The sequence below is a fragment of the Leucoraja erinacea genome, chromosome 34 (assembly GCF_028641065.1).
Source record: "Leucoraja erinacea ecotype New England chromosome 34, Leri_hhj_1, whole genome shotgun sequence".
Taxonomy (NCBI): domain Eukaryota; kingdom Metazoa; phylum Chordata; class Chondrichthyes; order Rajiformes; family Rajidae; genus Leucoraja; species Leucoraja erinaceus.
In genome coordinates, this window is record NC_073410.1 from 9,173,863 (window position 1) to 9,195,869 (window position 22,007).

At 37.3% G+C, this 22,007-nt stretch overlaps 1 protein-coding gene across 6 annotated transcripts in view; it reads right to left on the reverse strand.

Annotated features, from left to right (window-relative positions):
* Nucleotides 1–22,007, reverse strand: part of LOC129712978 (inactive ubiquitin carboxyl-terminal hydrolase 54-like) — an 83,591-nt gene that overhangs the window by 59,202 nt on the left and 2,382 nt on the right. For 4 of the 6 annotated variants that reach the window (XM_055661806.1, XM_055661805.1, XM_055661808.1 and 1 more), the window contains exon 2: nucleotides 15–993. In XM_055661806.1, coding sequence (XP_055517781.1) covers nucleotides 15–158 — 144 coding nt within the window. In that variant the 5' untranslated portion in view covers nucleotides 159–993. The remainder of the gene's footprint in view (nucleotides 1–14; nucleotides 994–22,007) is intronic. The other 2 variants (XM_055661803.1, XM_055661804.1) reach the window with 2 other exon arrangements.

The window sequence follows — 22,007 nt, forward strand, 5'->3', positions numbered from 1 at the left end:
GAAGAGCTACTTACTTGTAACGCACTGTTGAGAAAGCAGCTGTTCTGCCCAGGTTCATTCATTAGTCCCTTACTTGCCGCGATAGACGTTGTGCTCCGGGGCATAAACATCCCCTGCAGATTATTGTTCGGTGTGAAATAATTCTTCCTCCAGGACATCTTAGCTGAATACTTTCACACTTTAATACTTAGTGTTTTACAGCAAAATTGCTGTTTTTGTTAACCGAAGGGGCAGATCATCTCACATCAGATTACAAAGTATAAATTTAACGTCACTCAAGTTGTCCCACGAATGTGCATTAAACATCATAGTAGGGGGTAGACCTTCAGCACCCATTCCTCGAAATTCCATTACAGTACTGTAGACAAAAACCAATATCAAACATTTCTTCCTTTTGCTCCAACATAAGTTTTAAAACAGCACCTCACGATAAATTACTCCCACATTGAGGCTGTCCAAATTGTTTGTATAATTCCACCAGCAATTAATTTGAGTCATTAATCCAGCTCCAGTGTTTTACTCACAGAAAAGTGACCCAGCTTTCACAGTACCACAAGCTGTAATTTTTAACTCACAATCTGGAAATGAAGATTCCCATCACTTAGCAATAACTGAAGCCCCAATAGAAGTATACCGAACTTCCGAGTTCAGCACAGAGTTATTCAAATATTGTTAAACAGCACGGCGATCTCTGAAAGATGCAAACACGTCAGGTTCAGCCAGAACACTTCATTAACTGTTGCATCATGTATTCCTTATTTGTTCAGCGTTCTGCCTTTGATTAAGCTTCCTTGATACGATGGCTATGAATTCACTGCTTTAAAGCAGCAGCCAGAAGCTCCAAAATGTTACTTAATCCTTTTCTGGATCATTAATCGAGTATTTGAAGCTTACGTGGGCTATGTCTGTACACTCTGACCAGTCTCTCTCTTACCCAGTGGTCTGTTCTTCTGCTAAATTGTTCAGATCAGCTACAGTTTATAGGACAAAAATCTGAAAACAAAGGAGAAAAAAAACAATTAGATTGTTCCAGAGCTTACTGGTTAAATGAGATTTGCTTTAACTTCAGCAGATTGCACAAATATGAGACAACTGGTTTGTCATACCTTATACATTCCCCAATGGTGAAGCATGCCACGTCAATTCAAAATACAAGGAAAACCGAGAAACCACTGAATTTTTTTTACAGGAACAATAGCACTTCATTTATCCAATGAAATGAAAAACAATGTATTGGTCGCACTTCCTTCAAGGACGTCAGCCTCCACGATAAACAATTGAACCTTTAAAAACGAATGACTCATACACCAGACAACAGATAGCAAATCACACCATGATGAGGTCATCACTTAATATTTAACCATACCAGTTACACTATGAATAATAAACCTATGAGTGCTTGCTAGTTGAGAACAAAAGGAGGAGCCAGCGTGCTTTGTAACTTTGTCAGTGCCGTAGGTGGCCGCTATTTGTATATATTGGGTATGCAAGCAAAGAATTTCACTGTGCCTTGCTCACATGTGACAATAAAGAATTCCATTCCATAATAGCAATGCTAGATACCTTTGCAGCACCAAATGAATATTGCAGAAAAAAGGTACACTTAAACAGCAAGGCAGCATAAATACAAAAAAAATGACAGTGCAAACGTTTTTGTGATCAATAATGACCCTGTAAATTGACAATAGAAATCAGAACTTGACAGATCAAGAAAACTCAATAGTCATTAATGTCCATAATGCACCAACTGCATCGCCCCATAGCAGAAACGTCCACGTCGCGGGGCTGGAAACTGCAAGTATCCTGAGCTAATTCTGCTACCACCATCTATTGCGACGTGATGGCTTCCACTGATTGTCGCCGGAAGCTTATGTCCTTTTCAGGACGGACGATGACAGTGAGGCCAACATTTGCAACAAGATGGACACGAAAAGACCAACTGCATCATTGTAACGACTGTTCAGTTTCCTTCTATTGTTCGCTCAATGACTTCTCCCACATACATTTCCCAATCGACAACAAACTATTTGACAGCTAACGCTATCAAAGCTGCTTTTGATGCAATCAATCATTATCGTATGGATGTTATCTAATGATTTGAATGAATTGAAGTAATATTGTAACTACCATATTTGAAAATCAGGAACCATCTTACCATTACAAAGTTAGGCTGATAATACAAATCTTAATTACCCCTTTCAAGTTAGATAAACACACAATATTTCACTCGGGACACAGTAACTAAAGCAGAGTTAAAACTAATGAAACAGGATTCTTTTTTTTTTGGATTATCACAAATCAGATTAGAACAGCAGCACGGCAGTGCAGCAGTAGAGTACACTCTTACAGCATCAGAGACCCGGGTTCGATCCTAACTATGTGTGCTGTTGTACGTTCTCCCCAGACCGCATAGGTTTTCTCCGATTGCTCCAGTTTCCTCCCACATTCCAGACATACAGGTTTGTTAGTTAATTGGCTTCAGTAAAAATTGTAAATTGTCCTTAGTGTGTAGGATCGTGTTTGTGTATGGGGTAGTCGCTTGTAGAACGGACTCAATGGGCTGAAGGGCCTGCTTCCACATTGTACCTCTAAACTAAACACAACACTTTATTCCGTCTTATTGAGTTACAAGATCACTTGATCTGCTCCCTATATTTCAATGATTCGAACACAATCCATTTGTTTATGTTTTATCCATCTTTGCAGCTATACTAAAAAAGTGTAGCCCTTTGTTTTCCAGATCAAGGATAGATATGCTTGAGTTACATATGCAATCCATAGACAACATCACATTGTTTGTTCTCTTCACTCCAGTTTCTCACAACTGACTTGTCAACCTAACTCTTGCTCTGAAATTATTCTGCACAGAATTGAAAGCAATTACCAGGAATAAAATAAGGGAACAATTCCCCCGCTCTATGAACCTCTAGCTCCAGCCTCAAGAAGTATGGTACATCTAAATAAATTGAACAAATTGAGTTTTATCATTTCCAAATTTCCCTCCCAGTCTGAAGAAGCTTCCTGACCCGAAGCATCATCTATTCACCTATCCATATTCTCCAGAGACGCTGATTGACCCGCTGAGTTACTCCAACACTTTCTGTTCTTTCCCTCCTAGCTATCTTCATTTACCTGGCTTGACTCCAAATTGTAAGATGAAGTTGCCTAACAAAGTTTGCAGTTTCAGTCTTGAAAGTTCCAATTAATACAAGGGGGAGGTGGGGAATTTCCAAATTTGTACTACCTCTTGCTGAAATCAAACTTCCTAATCTCATCCTCAGAATAATAGATCCAATGTTAAGGCTTTGTTTCCTTGTTCTGGTTTCTCCCCACAAGAGGAAACACTTACCAATGTCCATTCTAATAAATCATTTCATTATTTGAAAAAGCTGTATTAGATCACCTCCCAACATTCTAAATTCATGAGAATACAAGCCGTATTAGTCACCTTCATTCACAAGTGAACCGTTAAGGCCCAGGATTATTCTCATAAATCGGTGCTGTATGACCTCCAAGGCCAACACATACTGTTATGTCCAAAGCAGTATTGCTCTTCGAATCTAACATTGTTAGGTTGGTGGGGGTACTGCGTGTCGGCTTCCCTGCCGGCAGTGTGTTCGTTATTTCAACTTTTTTTTTGGTGCATCTAAATGTTAGTTTTGGTGTCTCTTGGTGCGTCTTGTGTGGGGAGTAGTGGGGGGAGGGGGGGGGGGGGGGGGGGGGGCTGCTTTTGGTCGCCTCCTCAACGGAGAGGCAACTTTTTCCATGTCGCCTCCCTCGCAGCCTAACATATTGGAATAGAGCGGCCTTTCCCGGAGACGTGCCTGGAGCTCAGCAGTGAGCACAGCGTGGACTTTTCCATCGTGGAGCGGGCGAACCCTGGCCGGGATCGCCCGAAACAAGTGCTCCGATCGCTGGCCTGGTGACTTTGACATCATGGGGTTGTGGTCTGCGGAGTGCCGATTCGGGCACTCCAAGTGTGCGGCGACTACGGATGGTTCATGGCCCCGACCACGGATGAACAAAGGAGGAGGACTGACTGAACTTTCTTGCCTTCCACCACAGTGAAGAATGTTTGGGTTCAATTCTATTGTGTATTGTGTGTACTTTTTAAGTGTATCACTGCTGGCAAATTCATTTCACTGCACCTTCGGGTGCATGTGACGAATAAAATTGGCTTTGACTTTGACTTTCTATAAAACAGATATAGCACTTTCTTTGTAATGAAGATGAACATAAAGTTCTGTGATTCATTAACATAATCACTTTGAATCACTAGACTGCCAGCATATTTAACGATTTAAATGATCACAGGCTTACACAGTTTCATATGAAACAGTGTAAGCCTGTGATCATTTAAATAATTCTAATAGTTGTGGTTTCCGTGTCACACAATTACTTATTCCTCAGCCTAAAAAAAAACCCCAAAAAAACATTGAAAATGTCAGTCAAGAGCTGGAAACATAAAAAGAAAATGCAATTTCTTCGCCCTTTTTTCCTCCAGCTTAACTATTTTAAAATCCAATATCCTGCACAGTTGCAGTGAAATTGCACACAGCAGCAAACCAACGTTTTTTGATATCTGAGCAGCAAATTGCTGAAGTATGAACTATAGAATGCTGCAATTACACACTAAAAAATGTTTTAAATTATTAATAATTAATGAAGTCAAAAATTGTACTCTCCAGTGTACAGTAGGCCAAGTGGTATGTATTTTTCCCCCAAACCACCAGTATCTTCTGCAGTAGAACATGTAGTCATCAAATACAGTAACAGTGGGTACATACAGACACGGTACCAAAAAGAGTGCAGTTTGTAAACAATGCTTTACTCATAATGTACCACTTAAACAAAGTGTAGCTCTGCTGTTTTCCCTCCATGTTGTCGCCTGAAGGTCGATTAAAATGTTAATACGTGTGAAACAATTCTTAAGGATGCACCAAATGCTAAGATGAAATCACCTTTGTATTAGAAATTTAATGCTTTCACTCATAATGTACCACTTAAAAAAAGTGTAGCTCTGCTGGAGTAGGCCATTCGGCCCTGTTGTCCGCCATGAAGGATCGATTAAAATGTACCTGCTTCTCTCCATACCCCCTGATGTGAAACAAGGGCCACATCTAACTCTAAATATGCCACCCTCAAACCCTCTGCTAAGATGAAATCACCACTCTCTGTGTGATTAGTAATCTCGGTTTTGAAAGGATTTCCCCCTATCTTAAACTGTGATTTAAACTTGAATACTACCAATTTCGGTTTGGTGCTATTGCAAACATACACATTCAAGCTTAATAATGCACAAAATACACCCGTTTACAGTGAAACTGCTTTGTCAGTTTCCAAATGAGTCATAGCAGCATCCAAGCCATACGTCTGCTTCAAGATGAAAGAACGACTTTTTAAAAAGTCAGACATAGTCAGTAATAGATAACTTGCGTGGGATTACTATCTCAACCACATCTCTCCCTCACAAACATCATCAGAAATACGTTACTCAATCAACTGATAATTGTAGGATCGTTTTGCGCAGTCATTTACATTGAAACAATAATTATCTTTCATATAATCCATCATACAGAATGTCCTGAGAGATAGCATATATGAAAATGTGTTTTTTTCCCCACACACTCCCATTTATCTATGGTTATATTAATACTTTTCCCCTCTCTGTCTTCTTTTCTGAATGGAGGTTGTAACATCTTCAAAAAAATCCTTACTTTAGATACAAACATGTAAAAAAAAACATTTTTACACATTCTAGTATACAGCCTTTTTGCAAAACACAATCTGTTCGAGCCATTTAGGTATACACTATACCCAAAGATCAATGATGAAATTCACCAGAGCATTCAATGATTCAGCAGAGTCTCTCGTCAATTGAGGAAAAGGGCATTTGATCACCAAGACCGCCGACTTTGCATAAAACTCGTGGCCAAGGGGGCAACTGTATTCACTGCTCTCTTATCTGCTGGTGAGACCAGAACAACATGCAGAAGGCACTAAACAAATACCACCATTGTTATCTTCACATAATCCTCCAAATTTGCTGGAAGGGCAAATAAATCAACCTTGGTGTCCTCCTTCAAACCAACATTCTAATAATTTTGCCCCTTGTTTCTTTCAGTCGGCAAGGTTGAGATGGCCATGTAATTTGCATACTACACACCAGACTTTTGAAACAGATAGCTCTATCCTGAGCAAATTACTGGGTGGATAGAGAAAAAGATTTAAGAGAGTTATCAAGTATTCTTTGAAGGCATGCAACATCTCCATTGGTTCCTGGAAACTTCTGAATCATGACTGCTTAAAATGGAAAAGGGACACTCGAGATGGTTTATAGAATCTCAAGAGCATGCATCAGGAACATACAGAAGTCCTATGCATATCGTAGAGACTGCACATCATCTTACAGACCCAGGCACTTGCCTGTCCTGTCAGCCATCTTTTGCCCAATCTTTAGAAGAGTCAACAATTCCTACATTGGTCTCATTCGTACCTCAGAACTCTCAATGCCAGAATGGAATTAAGTTATCCCTAATTCCATGCGATCTAGAGGAAACATCCCAGAGCATTGCATGAACAACAATGTATTACTCCATTGTTCTGCTCCATATTTTTCCAACAAATACGAAATAAAATTATTGATCATTTTAATATCTATTGTTGGTGCTTTGTTATCTATGTAATGCTTACACTTCGTACCCATAAAATAACAACATTTTATTTGTTAACAAGACATCCAAGTGCTGTTTTTAAAACGTCATAGATTACTGTAGTTTTCTATGCACAGTAAGGATACTGTATCAATGTAAGCTGCGCTTTGTTTGTTGTGACTTTGTATACTTGCATTGTGCTTCATAAATGTGTCTCAAGGAAGTAAATTTCCAGTGACATTGTGCTTTTGAATTCTGCATTGCCCAAACTGGCAGGGCAAATTTCCATATGTTGTTGTGAGATCAATTTGCTGTCATCTACAAGTAAATACAGGAACACCAGCAATTGCTCCATCTCCATGTCCCAGCTTGAAATCTAATTGCAGTGTACTAAGAACTTCATTTACTAAATGCAGACACAACAGAGTACTTATGGAAAGCCAAGGTCATTATTTTCTTCCGGGTGAGATAACTGGATGAGAATTAGCAGTACAAACATTGACAGTGTGAATCTCCTTACCCTCGATTCAAAGGTAATTCAGGTACCCCAGTAGATCTTTTTGTACAATGTATTACACAAAATCATTTCACAATTTATGGTTAACTGGTAAGATAGATTTCTTCCATATTATTATTTCAAGCGGGGCATTGAGGACTGTGGTAACCAGGGGTCACAATGTGAGCCACAACAACAGCTATGTCAACTGGATGGTGTGGCAACTGGTGAAAAAAGGCTTGCGGATGCACCTTGTGGAAAATATCGGTGACTCTGCCGGGAAAACGGCCCTCGTTCTAGTTCCGCGTCCCTGTGTGGCACTGGCAGAGGCCGGAACTGGAAGAGCAGCAAGTCAGAGGGATTCATTTATATCTTTGAAGATTGCGGGAAGCCCTCACAATCCTCCCGTTGCGATAACTCTGGTCATTCAGGAAACTGAACCATTGGTTGAGAATTGTTTACGCAAGTGCAAGTTTACGGACTTCCGGTGGCACGATGAAGCGGTGAAGGCGCAGCATTGAGCTCACCGTTCAGATCAAACCTTATACTCACTGTTATCACCGGGCAGGAAGGACACCACCATGGTTCAAAAGCAGCTATCTTTCTACAACTATCAGGTTCTTAACCAATCTGCACAGACCTAATCCTATCTCTACAATCAAGCACTGTGATCCACCTCTTGACTACTGCTGACATTTTTTTCTAATTACAGTTTTGCATTGATGTCTTATTTTTTATTTGCATAGTCTTCTTTATTTTTTAGAAATTGTATGCGTAATGTATCATTTATGTATAATTTGTTTTGGTGTGTTTGTCTGAGTCTACATGCCTGTAATGCTGCAAGATTTTTTATTATCTCTCATCATACTTGTTTGTGCATGACAATAAACTCGACTAGGCCCAAGTTGACAATTGTGAACCTCAAGATATTTAATTGTCCAAAGGCCATTATAATGAAATATATTGTCAACACTTAATTTTTACAAAACAGCTTCACTCAGTATTCACCAAACCAGCTGCAACACCCAGAAATCTTAGCCGATTTGCATTTCTTTGCCCAGAATCTTAACAAGGAGCCTATCTATCCAATCTTACCAGCAATCATGAGCTGAAATTATTATCTTATAGTTCAATTGTATCTTCACTAACCAAAATTGTGAAGGATTTTGAACGTAAATTTTGTTTTCTCCCTGTGCATTGACTGTTATTTAAAGCATTAGCAGGTGCTGCAATAACATTACTGTAAAGTACAATTAACTGATGATTTTGGTCAATAAGCTTAATATGTCGAACAATAAAAATAAGCTCTCTGGACAAATCCTTGATGAGTGATTATCTGTCACCAGCCTTAGATTTTTACCCATCTCATTAGCAGTCAAAAACCAAATGGAACAAGACATGATTTAATGTCAGATTTTAAATGAGTTGAATCTGGTAAATATTAATATTTTCCAACAATTAAAATGACTTGCAAACAAAAAAGTCATTTTGACATCACTGAATCATCTTTTCAATTTTATCAACCATTATATATGTTAGATATTTTATTTGATTGTGCTTTTTTTAAAGATGAAATTAGTGAATAAATGAGATAAGGCACCAGCATTGCATCCGTATAGAAATGGAGAATTGAAACAAGGTAATTAAGTCCACAGTTATTCAGCCCCATGATATTTAAAATTAAAACAAATAGAGCTTGAAATATAATAAGACAGCAGATCAGGGTGAGAGAACTCTGCCTTGATACTTCAGATCAATGACCTCCAATTGGAAATGGAGGATTTTTTGTTATCATTTCATGAGAAAGGCAGGAACACAAGACAAATACAAAGGGGAATGTTTGCAATAGGTGGGAAGCTACAAGGTGATGGCTGTGAGGGGTGTTAGAACAGGGAGACGCAGGACAATAATGTTTAATTTTGCTTGGTACATTGTTATATTAATCAAATATGACAAAATGTAATAGTTTAAATACATTTTTACCAAGCAGAATAATGTAAATCACAGTGAGAAATAAATTTTCCTGAGTCCATACAAATGTTCTTTGTAGCTTCAGTTTGTGTATGCTTTATATTTAATAAGCCAAATATTTACAGTGTATGTTCTAGTATATAAAAATCTAATATTGGACAGACTGGATCATTGTATTGCCCAATGGAATATACTGGCCATAACTTTGTTCCAAATGACTAAGTTTCTGCACAACACACACAGTTGCCACAGAAACAAACATACAAAGCCAAAGCCAAAGCATATGATTAGTGGAGGCACTTGTCCCCGACACCCATCAATCCACATTTCTCAAAGAAATTACATAGCAGCCATTAAAGGATATTCAGGTCGAAGTTATTCAAAGAGAACAAATCGATCACCGCAAAATACGCAGCATAAAATTGTTACGAATCTAGGGAAAGATGATGAGACCATTATGAATTGCCGTTTTAATTCTTTTCAAGAATTTGATTCATGCAAAAATAAGTTTATTGCGCAAGACTATTCTGACAGTATTCATAACCCAAAGGGAAAATATATTTAAAAAGTACTCAACATTGATGATTTTACAAAGCAAACTGCCTACCTATAGCCACACTAAATTGAGGCATTTTGAGGTGCTGTAATGCAATTTACTTACAAATATGGTAATTTTCTCATTACGGTGCAGATGCATTTCATGAGCTACAATTCTCTACAATTCAACAACTTGCTGTCGCAATGACAGAATAACTAAATGAGTTAGAATTACATTGCAACACCTCTATGACGTAGGTATAATAGAAGAGGTTGGTTCAATAGACCGACCGTGTTTGGGAGAAGCTGTTCTTAGGTCTGTTTGTCCAAGCTTTCAAACTTTTGTATCTTCTACCAGAAGTAGAAAAGAGAAAACTAAATAAGCCAAGGTAATAGGCATCCTTGACTTCCATCTTTCTGGTCCAATGCAATGTAAAGATAGTCTGGAAGAAATGAAATGCTGAGCCTGTGATGGACTGGGCTCTGCTCTTCAATCTCTGTTGGTTGTGTTGGTCAAAAGCAGAGCAGTTGCCATACAAGGTTGAGATCTTTCCTTTCAGATTTTAAAAGATCTCTCACTTAAACATCTTCCGTGAATTTGGCCAATTTAAATATAATTCTCAAAATCAAGATTCCATAGTACAACATAACAAATTTACTGAAATTTTAACAATCTGGAATGAATAGATCACCAAAGTAGTATTTCTGGTAAAAGGAAGTTGACTCTCTGGTGCAGAAAATTAGTTAGGTGTCATATATACTCACAGTGTGATTCAAGATGAATTTGTCACCACATTTGACTTATGCCAAACTGAGCGCAAGAGTGTTAACAGACCATGAGAATGTTAACAGGGCCAAAAAATGTCAACAGTTGGAAAATGTTAACAAAGACAAAAAATGTTAACAGAAACCAAAAAAAATTAAGAGACAGAAAATGTTTACAGTGACTTAATCCAAAATAAAAAACGTTTTCTTAAAAACCACTGATCCAAAGCATGCAAGTTGGAAAACACAAAATAACGTGAACACATTAACATATTTTAAAGCTCTAAACTGATCACAAAGTGGTAACATTAAGCCACATTTTATGTGATATTTTTATCAATCATTATGTAAATAATTACCAAAACAATAATGATCTATTCCTTTATCCATATCACTGCTTCCCACAATGTTATCAAATTACAATTGCATCAAAAGAGCTCAAAGCAAACATTTCAAATTGGACATTATAAATAGCTCAGTTGAAAACAAGGACCTGGAAAAATTCCACAGCTCTATTTAGAAAACAAAATGCAAAGTCATATTAACACAACTAGGTAAAAATATGTAATGAATAATAATATAATAAATTATCAGTTATATTGGGTCACAGGACCACAATATTGCAGGCCAAATTTAGTTGTTCAACCCTTAAAAGCCCTTCGTAGTTCAATGCTGTGGTGGTGTTATGGTTAGGATTGTACGGCATGGTTCAATAACTTGATGGTTGATGGGAAGAAGCTAATCTTGAACCTAAAGGTAAAAACTCTCAGGCTTCTGTGTCTATTTCCCGAAGATAGTTGCAAGAATTTCATTGTTCCATTCCCAGTGATATGACAATTAAACACTCTTGAGTGTTATATAAAGAGTTCTTTATATAATGTGAGATCTTCATTCCCTTACTCCCAATAACTATTTCTTCAGTCTAATCAATGTTGGGCGAGTTGAAATTATTAACCTTCTATTTTTTTTAATAATCTGTCCAAATGTCTTCCTCCACATCTCTTCCACTACCTGTAGAATCAAATCTTTGTTTAATTTTCTCTCCAAGTGGATTCTATTTTGATTTCCTTATGGCCATCTCTTTTTTTACTACTGTCACATTGTCCAACTGTATGTTCATCATACATTTTCTCCATCTCCCTTATTTTATTGCTGATACTAATCATTGCCATTCAGATAATTTAATTCATTTTCAATTGAATTTCTTTATTAAATATGCCTTTTTTGGCTGCTGCTCCATACGGTTAATTTATCATTTGCTGTCCTCTCTTGATTTCCTTCTTACATGTTTACACCAAGATTTTATGAAAGGGTACTTTCTGTATTAGTCAATATTGTGCTTCTCAAACAGATTGAAAAATTACATTTCAATTAGCTACTTTAACAGATGGTGATACTACACTTTGATAAATTAATCAGTAAAAACATCAGTTTTGCGAGATTTCAGCTAGAAACTGTTATACAATTCTATAAACAGACCAACTTTCTTTTAATTATCCCATTCACTTTCTCACCTTCACAGCAGTGCAGCAGCAGGCACCGAATAGTACACACCCAATATGGCATGCACTGGTGTAAAAAAAATTCCTGCAACTTAAAAGATCATTATTTCAAAGTAGGCACAAAAAGATGGATTAACTCAGCAAGACAGACAGCATCTTTGGAGAGAAGGAATGAGTGATGTTTGGGTCAAGACCCTTCTTCAGACCCCAAACTCAACCCAAAACGTCACCAATTCCTTCTCTCTAGAGATGCTGCCTGTCCCGCTGAGTTACTCCAGCATTTTGTGTCTATCTTCGATTTAAACCAACATCTGTAGTTCTTTCCTACACATTATTTCAAAGTAGCTTAGAGGAGAAAAAAAAGTTTTTGGATGTAGGCTGGTAATCATCATGTCATTTCAAGCTACTTCAAAAATACACATTTTTGTTAATGTAAAAGACATCAGGACATGTATAGTGCCCTCCATAATGTTTGGGACTTTATTTATATTTATCGTTTATTAATTTGCCTCTGTACTCCGCAATTTGAGATATATAATAGAAAAAAATCACATGTGGTTAAAGTGTAATTTATCAGATTTTATTAAAGGGTATCTGTTCACTTACCCAATCTATTACCCTCACCCTTTGAGAGGTGATCTTATACACCTCTATAAGTTCACCCTTCATCCTATTGCACTCCAAGGAATAAAGTCCTAGCCTGCCTAACCTCTCTCTGTAGCACAGACTCTCAAGTTCTGTCAACATCCTCAAAATTTGAAGGATACATTGCTTGGTTAGATATCTAGGAATTAGAAACCATTTTCTCCAAATCTGTCCAAGAAGGAACTGCAGATGCTGGAAGATCGAAGGCACACAAAATTGCTGGAGAAACTCAGCGGGTGCAGCAGCATCTATGGAGCGAAGGAAATAGGTGACGTTTCGGGCCGAAACCCTTCTTCAGACTGATGGGGGGTGGGGGGGGGGGGGGGGGGGGGAGGAGAAGGAAGGAAAAGGGGAGGAGGAGGAGCCCGAGGGCGGGCGGATAGGAGGGTGGGAGGAGACAGCTAGAGGGTTAAGGAAGGGGAGGAGACAGCAAGGGCTAGCAAAATTGGGAGAATTCAATGTTAATGCCATCCGGACGCAAGGTCCCCAGGCGGAATATGAGGTGCTGTTCCTCCAATTTCCGCTGTTGCTCACTCTGGCAAGGGAGGAGACCCAGGACAGAGAGGTCGGATTGGGAATGGGAGGGGGAGTTGAAGTGCTGAGCCACCAGGAGGTCAGGTTGGTTATTGCGGACTGAGCGGAGGTGTTCGGCGAAACGATCGCCCAACCTACGCTTAGTCTCCCCGATGTAAATCAGCTGACACCTAGAGCAGAGGATGCAGTAGATGAGGTTGGAGGAGATGCAGGTGAACCTTTGTCGCACCTGGAACTGATTTCTTCCATCATAACCTTTGTTATGTTCTTTGATGAGATCTAGGAAGATCAATGTTAATTGCATTTCTTGTTTATTCTTAATTGGTCTCAGCAGTGGTGAAATGCCTCTTTGTACTGACACAGAACCCTTATGCAAGGTTATAGTACCAGTTGGGCAGGAATTCCTGGATTTTTTATAATTATTTACTATAATTGCCTCTGTACTGGAAACACCCATATGCAACTTAGCAATTCACACAATTAAATAATTCTCAAAGAAGAAAATGTGGCTCATTATTGATTTCAAAATACTTTAATATTCCTTTAACTTTAAAGGGAAATCTCAGTTACAGAAACTTTCATCAAAATTCCCATCTACTTCATTAGAAACATTTGAACTATCTTTAATCGGAGTTTATCTAAATGTTGTACTCTTTATCTGTACACTGCGGATGACTTGATTGTAATTATATAGTCTTTTCTTCAACTGGAATACATGCCACAAAAGCTTTATACTATACCTCGGTACACGTGACAATAACAAACCATTTTAATTTTCATCAAATTCCAACTTACCAAATATGATTCAAGGATAGCTAGAAATATTGCATCGGAGACTCAGCAAAATAAATAAAATCTGTGAATTACTTAAGATTATTTTTCAAAATTGGAAAACTCAGGTCAAATTTATCCAACTGATTAAATATAGGTGCTATCTTTCATAATTACAAAGAATGCCATCTTCCGATCAATTGACATTCATAATCTTGCAGCAGCAAATTTGCACCAAATCATAAACATTCTCATCAATTTACAGAAATATGTTTCAAATAATTCTAGATGATCGTTTTACTTTGGTTCCTTCACATGCGAATCCACAGCAAATGACATTTATAGAAATTAACGTTTGTTCAGAATTAATGCAATCTTGAACTGTTTTAATTTGTCTTTCAATGAAAATTATTCCTGCTGACTACAGGTTATATTACTGCATTAGCTAAACGCCAATAAATCATTTATTACAGATTTTAATGCTGCAATAGTTATCCCAATTTATTTTTTGCGGAACTGGTCTTGCATAAAGTATTATATAAACTTCCTCTTCAAAACACCAATTTTCTCCTCCGAGTGGTACCAATGAGAAAGATCGCAAGACCAGTATGTCCACCACATACTACATGGAAAACACCAACATAGAACATTACCAAGTCAACACAAGAAATAATACACAATTAACAAAGGCATTTACTTTCATCAGAATATTTTTCATTTCAATTTCCTTTGTTGTTGCATGGGTTGCATTTACTATAAAATCTAGTCCAGTCTTTTCAGCGCTACATATTTAATTAAATTATTACAATACTCACCAAGAGTTATCACTTCTTGAAAAATAACCAACATACGCAGAATTCAGAGCATTACGACCTTGCTACAATAAACGTATACTATTTTTGAATCGCCTATGGGGATATTCCACAGAACATTCACTGAAGGGAACCTTCTTCTACTATGGAAGGTACTTATCGAAACACCATTTATCTAAACCGGCTGCACTTCTCAGCATGTCTTTTGTACTTAATGATTTCCTCAAACTGTGCATCAGTCTCCATGCTAAATTAGTTCTGTTTGCACTCCAGTTATTCTCAAAAACTGCTGCCAATGTGGTTTCTCGTGTACCCTTCATTTCCACTTGCTTTTTAAACATGAGATCTCGGTGCAACGGTCCTCAAACTGCTGACCGAGCATCACTTTGTTTTAAGATTGTATTTTGTTTTTCCTGCTTGTAAGACAACAAACAAGTAAAACTCCCAAAATACATAATCTCAAAATCTGATGCAGCCTAACCTGCTGAATTACTCATTTTCTGTAAACCAGCATCTGCAGTTCATTGTTTCTATATCTCTCCTCTTACTCCTTGATGTATTACTTTCACTGCATTCTGTATTTTACTTTGTGGCATGTCTGGAACATTGACTTCCATCCCCAGATCTGTCTCAATTACACCAAATTCTCCTGGAACTTGTTTCTGCTTGCCCCCCCCCCCCCCCCCCCCCACTCTACCAACTACTCCAAAATCATTCTAGAAAGTCAAAACATCTTGAGATCGCTTCTCTATACTATATTCTACTTGGAGAACCAAGGAGCTACAGATGTCCGTTTACCAAGGAAAAACACAAAATGCTGGAGTAACTAAGCAGGCGAGGCAGCATCCCTGGAGAACATGAATAGGAGACATTTTGGTCAGGACCCTTCTTCAGACTATTTGCAGAGGTGGATACATGTCTCCTACTCTTAAATGTATTTACATTTAGTTTATCTATTTCTCCACTTACCGATAACAATGGAGTAAGTTGATGAATTTCTTCCTCACCAACCAGATAACATTCTTTCAAATGCTTCTGAAACTCTAAGATTCATTTTTACACCCAACAAAAATTGTTCTAGCCATGAAAGTTATTTCCATTTTTGCTCCCGTATTCACTACCAGTTCAACACATTAGAGCTAACATTTGGTCTCTGAAGCACATTTCCATCAAATTACTGATCGCCAATTTATTTTCCTGGCTTCCATGCTAAGTGATACCCCACGCAGAATTTGAATGTCTCCCAGCTCTAAAGCACAAAAACTTTCCATAGCTTTCATTCCATCTTCAACCATTTCCCCTCAAAATGTCACAAATATATATTAAGGACACTGTAAGGAATTGGAAGCTAATGATGAGTTTAGGAGGGGCCAAAAGTGAAAGTGAACACAGTGTGAAACACATGGTATTAAATATAAATAGACGGCATTTAAAGCTCAGCTTTTGGGTCAAATAGGAAAATACAAGTGCATCAGGTCAGGTTCATGAAGTCTAAAGGCAAAAAGAAAAAAATTGCAAATACTGGATTTCTGAAATAAAAGAAGAAAATGCTGAAGATGCTGACAACATCTATAAGGTGAGATACATAATTAATCTGAAATGTTAACTTTCCTGCTTTGGATATATGACAAATATATCAGTTCTTCAGTAAACTCTATCTGGGAAACCTACAAACATTCCTCTGCATTCACATTGAATTTTGTCCAAAAGCCTGGTTGATTCAACTCGTGACAAAATCTCACCAATTTTAAACGGGATCAAATAATCAAGCATGCATAAAGAAAATTAAACATTCCCATTCATGCCATATTAAATCCTTTGCTTGGATTCTGCAGGAATGACTTTTGGCCATAACTCATGCCAGCAAAGCAGCAGAGCTGCTTTCCCTATTCATCATTTAAGCCATAAACATGTCACTCAGACTGTTCTAAAAGTCAAGAAAGATACAACTCTACTTTTTAAACTTCATATCATATTTTGCCAAAAATAGAAGTGAGTGGCTTTCAGCCATTAATGATGGTGGATTAACGGCCATGGTTGTGTAGAGAAGTTAAAGAGAGCCACACACTCTTTTCAGACTCTACACACCCTTTAGTTCACAGACTATCGCGTGGTTACTGTTCAATAATTCTTCCTGGACTCTACCACTATATAAAAGGGCACTGGCCAAGCCAATCTCAATAAAGCTAACAATAAAAACATTGCAAATATACTTTTAGCAGCACGTGAACATACATTTAAATTTAGCTGGATAAACCTTAACTTTTGGTGTTTTAAATATATTTTTAATGGAATATGCATAATAAAAGGCACATGAAATGGTTCTGTGATTAGTCATCATGCAAACTAAATCAATGTTCGAAGCAGAATTTCTTTTAAATAAATTATATCCTGAAACTGCACAAAAAAAATACAGCTCACTTTCATATTCATGATTTTTTTTTAAAGGAAATTACAATTAATTACCTTTAAGTTATTTATAAATATTTAAATAAGTTATGCTGGATTCCATTCTCCTATAACAGAATTGCACTACTTTTTCAGCATGAGTTATTATTGATTTATTGTGTTTTACAAACATAAACAACTGACTGTGAAGATTGAGCTGGCCATATGCCATGTGCAAACACAGGCTTTAGATGGGGAAAAATATATTCATGTACCTAATAGTTGGTTGAGAAGTTACATGCATAAACTAAATTCTTACTAGTATTTCAAATAGTTTTGATTTAATAATGATAAAATAGTTAAATAGTTCTTCATTGGTTGCCACTTCAATTATTTTGGCTTTATAGTAAAACATTCTACATGTTTTCTATATCATGTAACAGAACAATCTTGAGCAAATTAAGATGACAGGAGCATGATACGTGAAAATGTTGCTCCCATTCAGCTAACTAGAGATAATTTACTGTACCCCATTAACTTGTCAGAGGAACCCAGAGCTCCCAGGAAACAGGTGCAAACTCCAAGTTGACCCAAGGTCAGAATCGAACCCACGTCACTGGCGATGTGTGGTAACAGCACTACGGTTGCACCAACACGCTGCAGTTAGCGCTGTTGCCACACAACATGACTCAAATTGTCCGTCAAATGCCAACATAAATAATTGTTATCAAGTTGCAGTACGAGAGGAGAGAAGCTCAATGAGGAGATCCAGCAGAGAAGGTAAATAGAAAATTGGCAGCGAGTTGATTTAGTTAACTTGCCTCCAATTTTAGTGCGGAACCCACTATAAAAATTATTGAAAATTCACCATGACGGAACTGTTGTCTCGAATCTTTTTCAATTAACAATCAAATACAAAACTCAACAATCATTCTTCACAGAGCTGTCTGTTGTTTTGAAATTTGCATCAGAAGGGAAATTTTCAGAATCGAACATCGAAAATTAGAAAACAATTATCTACATCCTCTATGTGGTATACAATAGATATATATGACTTATCCATATAGACACAAAAATAACAGGTTACAATTGACAAATTCTAAAATTTCTATAAATGTGTTGGCAAGACGAAGCAACTAATATCGGACAGCATGGACCAATTCCCAATGTTTCACTTCAAATCAACAATTGCCACAGCATCTTCTTAAATGTAAGCTAATTTATCTTTTCCAGCCTGTGAAATTCAAGCCCTTTCAGTTTGTCAGAACTATTTCAAAGCTTTTGCCCGAATGGCAAGTGAATAGCAACTCAATTTCAATCTAATTCAATAAACAAGAACACACCACAAATGGTTTTCTTGCCAATCAATGCCTGAATTCTAAATAAAACCCTTCTTCATGTTAAAATATCTCCATGATTTCAGCCCCCTTATCTTTGGCTTCCTGTAGTTGTAAAGAACAAATTGCATGATTTCCTCCGACTTTTATTCATCCCCTTTCCTCTTCACAGTTATCGTTTCCTCAGTTGTCTGGACTCTTAGTTTTTGAATTATTTCCATTAATCTTTCTGCATCACTTCCTTTCATACCCCTTGTCAAAACTTTGCTTTACTTTTTGTTTGGCTCAGTGTCTTTGTTTGTTCTGTTACATTCCTGTGAAGTACCTTGAGATGTTTTGTAATGCGAAAGGTACCATATAAATACAAGCTGTTGTTTATACTCCCCAATCAGCCTTCTGGTTCATCTCTGCACTACATTTTCTGTCTGTCTTGTTTCTTCCTAACCAGAAGTAGGCACAGCTTCAGAGTTTCTGGACTGATCAGAATAGCATTTATAGATTGCAAATTTCCTCTGGCTTATATTGAATTCAATATTCTATGAGGTTTGTTTACTTTTGAAACTTACTGTTTGTATCACTGAGCATATATTCATCTGCAGACTAAAATTGTTTGAAATACTGAATAGACCAGTCAGTCAAAATGGACAGATAAAGTGCTGACGTCTGTCAATACTAATTAATGCTTTTGCTCTCAACAGATTCTGCCTGACTTACTGTTTTCTGCATTTTCTGTGCATATTGCACATTTGCCCCATTAGCAGTATTTTGCATATCCCTCAACCAATAACACGTTCACACCCATCCAGGTCAGAGCAATCCCATTGATTGGCAACAAACCGTCTATCCTAAATGTTCACTACGCCATTGCTAATGTGTACCTTGAATAAGAAGTATATTGTAACAACTTGCCAAAATTACATCAAATGCTTCTCATAAATCTGTGACCATCACATAGAAGAACAAAGATGGATTATTTGTGGACAATGACTGACAAATGGCAACATGCTTATGTTTACATTGATAAGCACAAATGCATCAAATAATACCATAGAATTTGTCCAGGTTTAAGTTAAATGCAGTTTCACTCATGAATAAAATTATTTCAATAACTCCATTTCATATTTCAGGAAATTCAGTACTTTCCAGCCAAACAAAATTTTATTTAATGGGAGGTGTGGTTCAAATGCAGGAATTAAGATAATCAAATAAATAATATTTAAATTGAAACTGATTTCAAAACCAGTTGAACTTCAGAAAAATATTACAGCAGAACAACTCGTTACAGCCAACTCTTTGATGTAACGCTTTGTAAGTTTAAGGCAGAGAGCATAAACTCTTGGGACACAAAGTGCTGGAGTAACTCAGCAGGTCAGATAGCATCTCTGGAGACATGAATAGGTGACATTTCAGGTATTTGTGTCTTTGTCTTTTTTTTTTAATATAAACCAGCATATGCAGTTCCTTGTTTCTAATACTCTCTGGTCAACTTCATGTTTACTGGCAGCCTAATATGCCCGTCTTGAGACTTTGAATTTCGGTCAATTAACATTTACAGCTACATTTATTGCCATCTTCACATATCACATATTAGTTATATGTAATAGTGTCCACATTCCAAAACCATATTTAAAACTGTTTGAAATGTTTAAGTTGATGAAATAGCCATTAACGGCAGGCACCCCTTTTTAAATTTCATTATTTTCGAACATTTTTCTGGTAAATTATATCAGCTCACCAAAGAGCCAAAATGCATCAATTTTTAATTATACATACTTTGCCTGTTGGTGTCATGGTGCAACTTTACAACCTTGCTGTTTTGTTTTCAGGTTTGACTTTAAAACTAGATTACCACCTGCTCACATCCTCAGGGATAGCAGATTTCTTGCTGGCAATATACAAAACACGGTTCATGCAAAGTAATTAGTTATAGAGTCATGCAGTTTGGAAACGGGCCCTTCAACACAACTTGCCATGCCAACCAACCATCTACACGAGTCACACCTGCCTGCACTTGGCCCATAATCCTGTCAAACCTATCCTGTCCATGTACGCGCCCTCATCGGCCCTTTTGGTCATCTTAAAAAGACTCCATCAGATTTGAGAGACACGATCACACGTACAAAACCGTGCTCACAATCCTTAATCAGCCCTTATCTATTAAACACATATATATTTATCCCTCAGAATATTATCCAGTAACTTTCCGACCACAGATGTTATACTCACTGGCCTATAGTTCCCAGGCTTTTCCTTGCAGCCCTTCTTAAATAGAGGTACAATATTTTCTATCACCACAACCCTCTGACTTTTATGAATATGCCAGTTCTGAATCTATATGACTAAGTCAACATGAATACCGTGCATCTTAATCATCTGGATCAACCGACCATGAGGGACTTTATCAAAAGCCATACTAAAATCCATGTATACAACATCCATTGCCTTATCTTCATCAGTCAAATACGTGAAATGGAACAGACATTTCATAGATTTTTGGAAACCTCATCAAGCGCAATGGGGTGGAGTCCTTCGATGAAGACAAGAAATGCATTTTGGAAGGTCTGGTGGAAGAGTGAATTCCAAAAACAAACGTGAAAAAGATAGGAAAACAACATATGGAGTAGAGCCATCAAAACAGTCAAGCTGTGGAGTCAATTGACTAACAATAATTAGTAATAACCTCTCCCCAGAAATTGAAGGTTTAAGAATGGATGAGTCAGAAATAGACCACGTGAAGATGAAAGGATGGAAAAGAGTATAATTAAATACTGTTAAATACTGTGTCAGTCTAGTATTTGAGCCAGTCTTGAACCAAAATTGCTTTGTATATCCCAAATTCCTGTAAGGTATAAGTAGGAACTGATGTGTAGTAAAGAACTGCAGATGCTGGTTTAAATCAAAGATAGACACAAAATGCTGGAGTAACTCAGCAGAACAGGCAGCATCTCTGGAGAGAAGGAATGGGTCTAAAAAAAGGGCTCGACCCAAAATGTCACCCATTCCTACTCTCCAGAGATGCTGCCTATCCCAGAACTGATTGCTGGTGTGAATGAGTCAATGGAGAACTTAAGTATTTTACAGTAAGGTAGGGGTTTGAGTATTGAATTGGTTTCCATTTAAAGGTGGTTACGTTCAGGGCTACAGCAGAAAAGTACACGAGCAGATTAGAAAGAATGAAATACAAGAGTTTGGAATGAGAGAAGAGAGAAATAATTCAAAACACAATTTAATTTGTGTTTTAATTTGTGGTTAGGAATTAAGGGACTGAAATTTTGGAGCCAGAGAGAAAATTAAAGGCAGGTCAACAGGGTTAAAAAAAGTCTAGATTACCACTGGTATCCAATTAATTACTGTAATACATTAATTACAAACGATATGGCATTCAATTTCAAACAGTAAAAAATAAAGCCAATGCTCTCTGCGAACTCTTCAACACCACTTTTGATATTTGGTGAAAGCCTCATGTCACATTCAGCCCAATATCCACAATTAAAATCTTCATCTGGGGAGATATAGCTTGGAAATGCTGTACTGTTGAAAGTCAGCACCATAAATTTAAGCATTAAGATTGTCTCAGAGAAGCCTAGAAAACCACT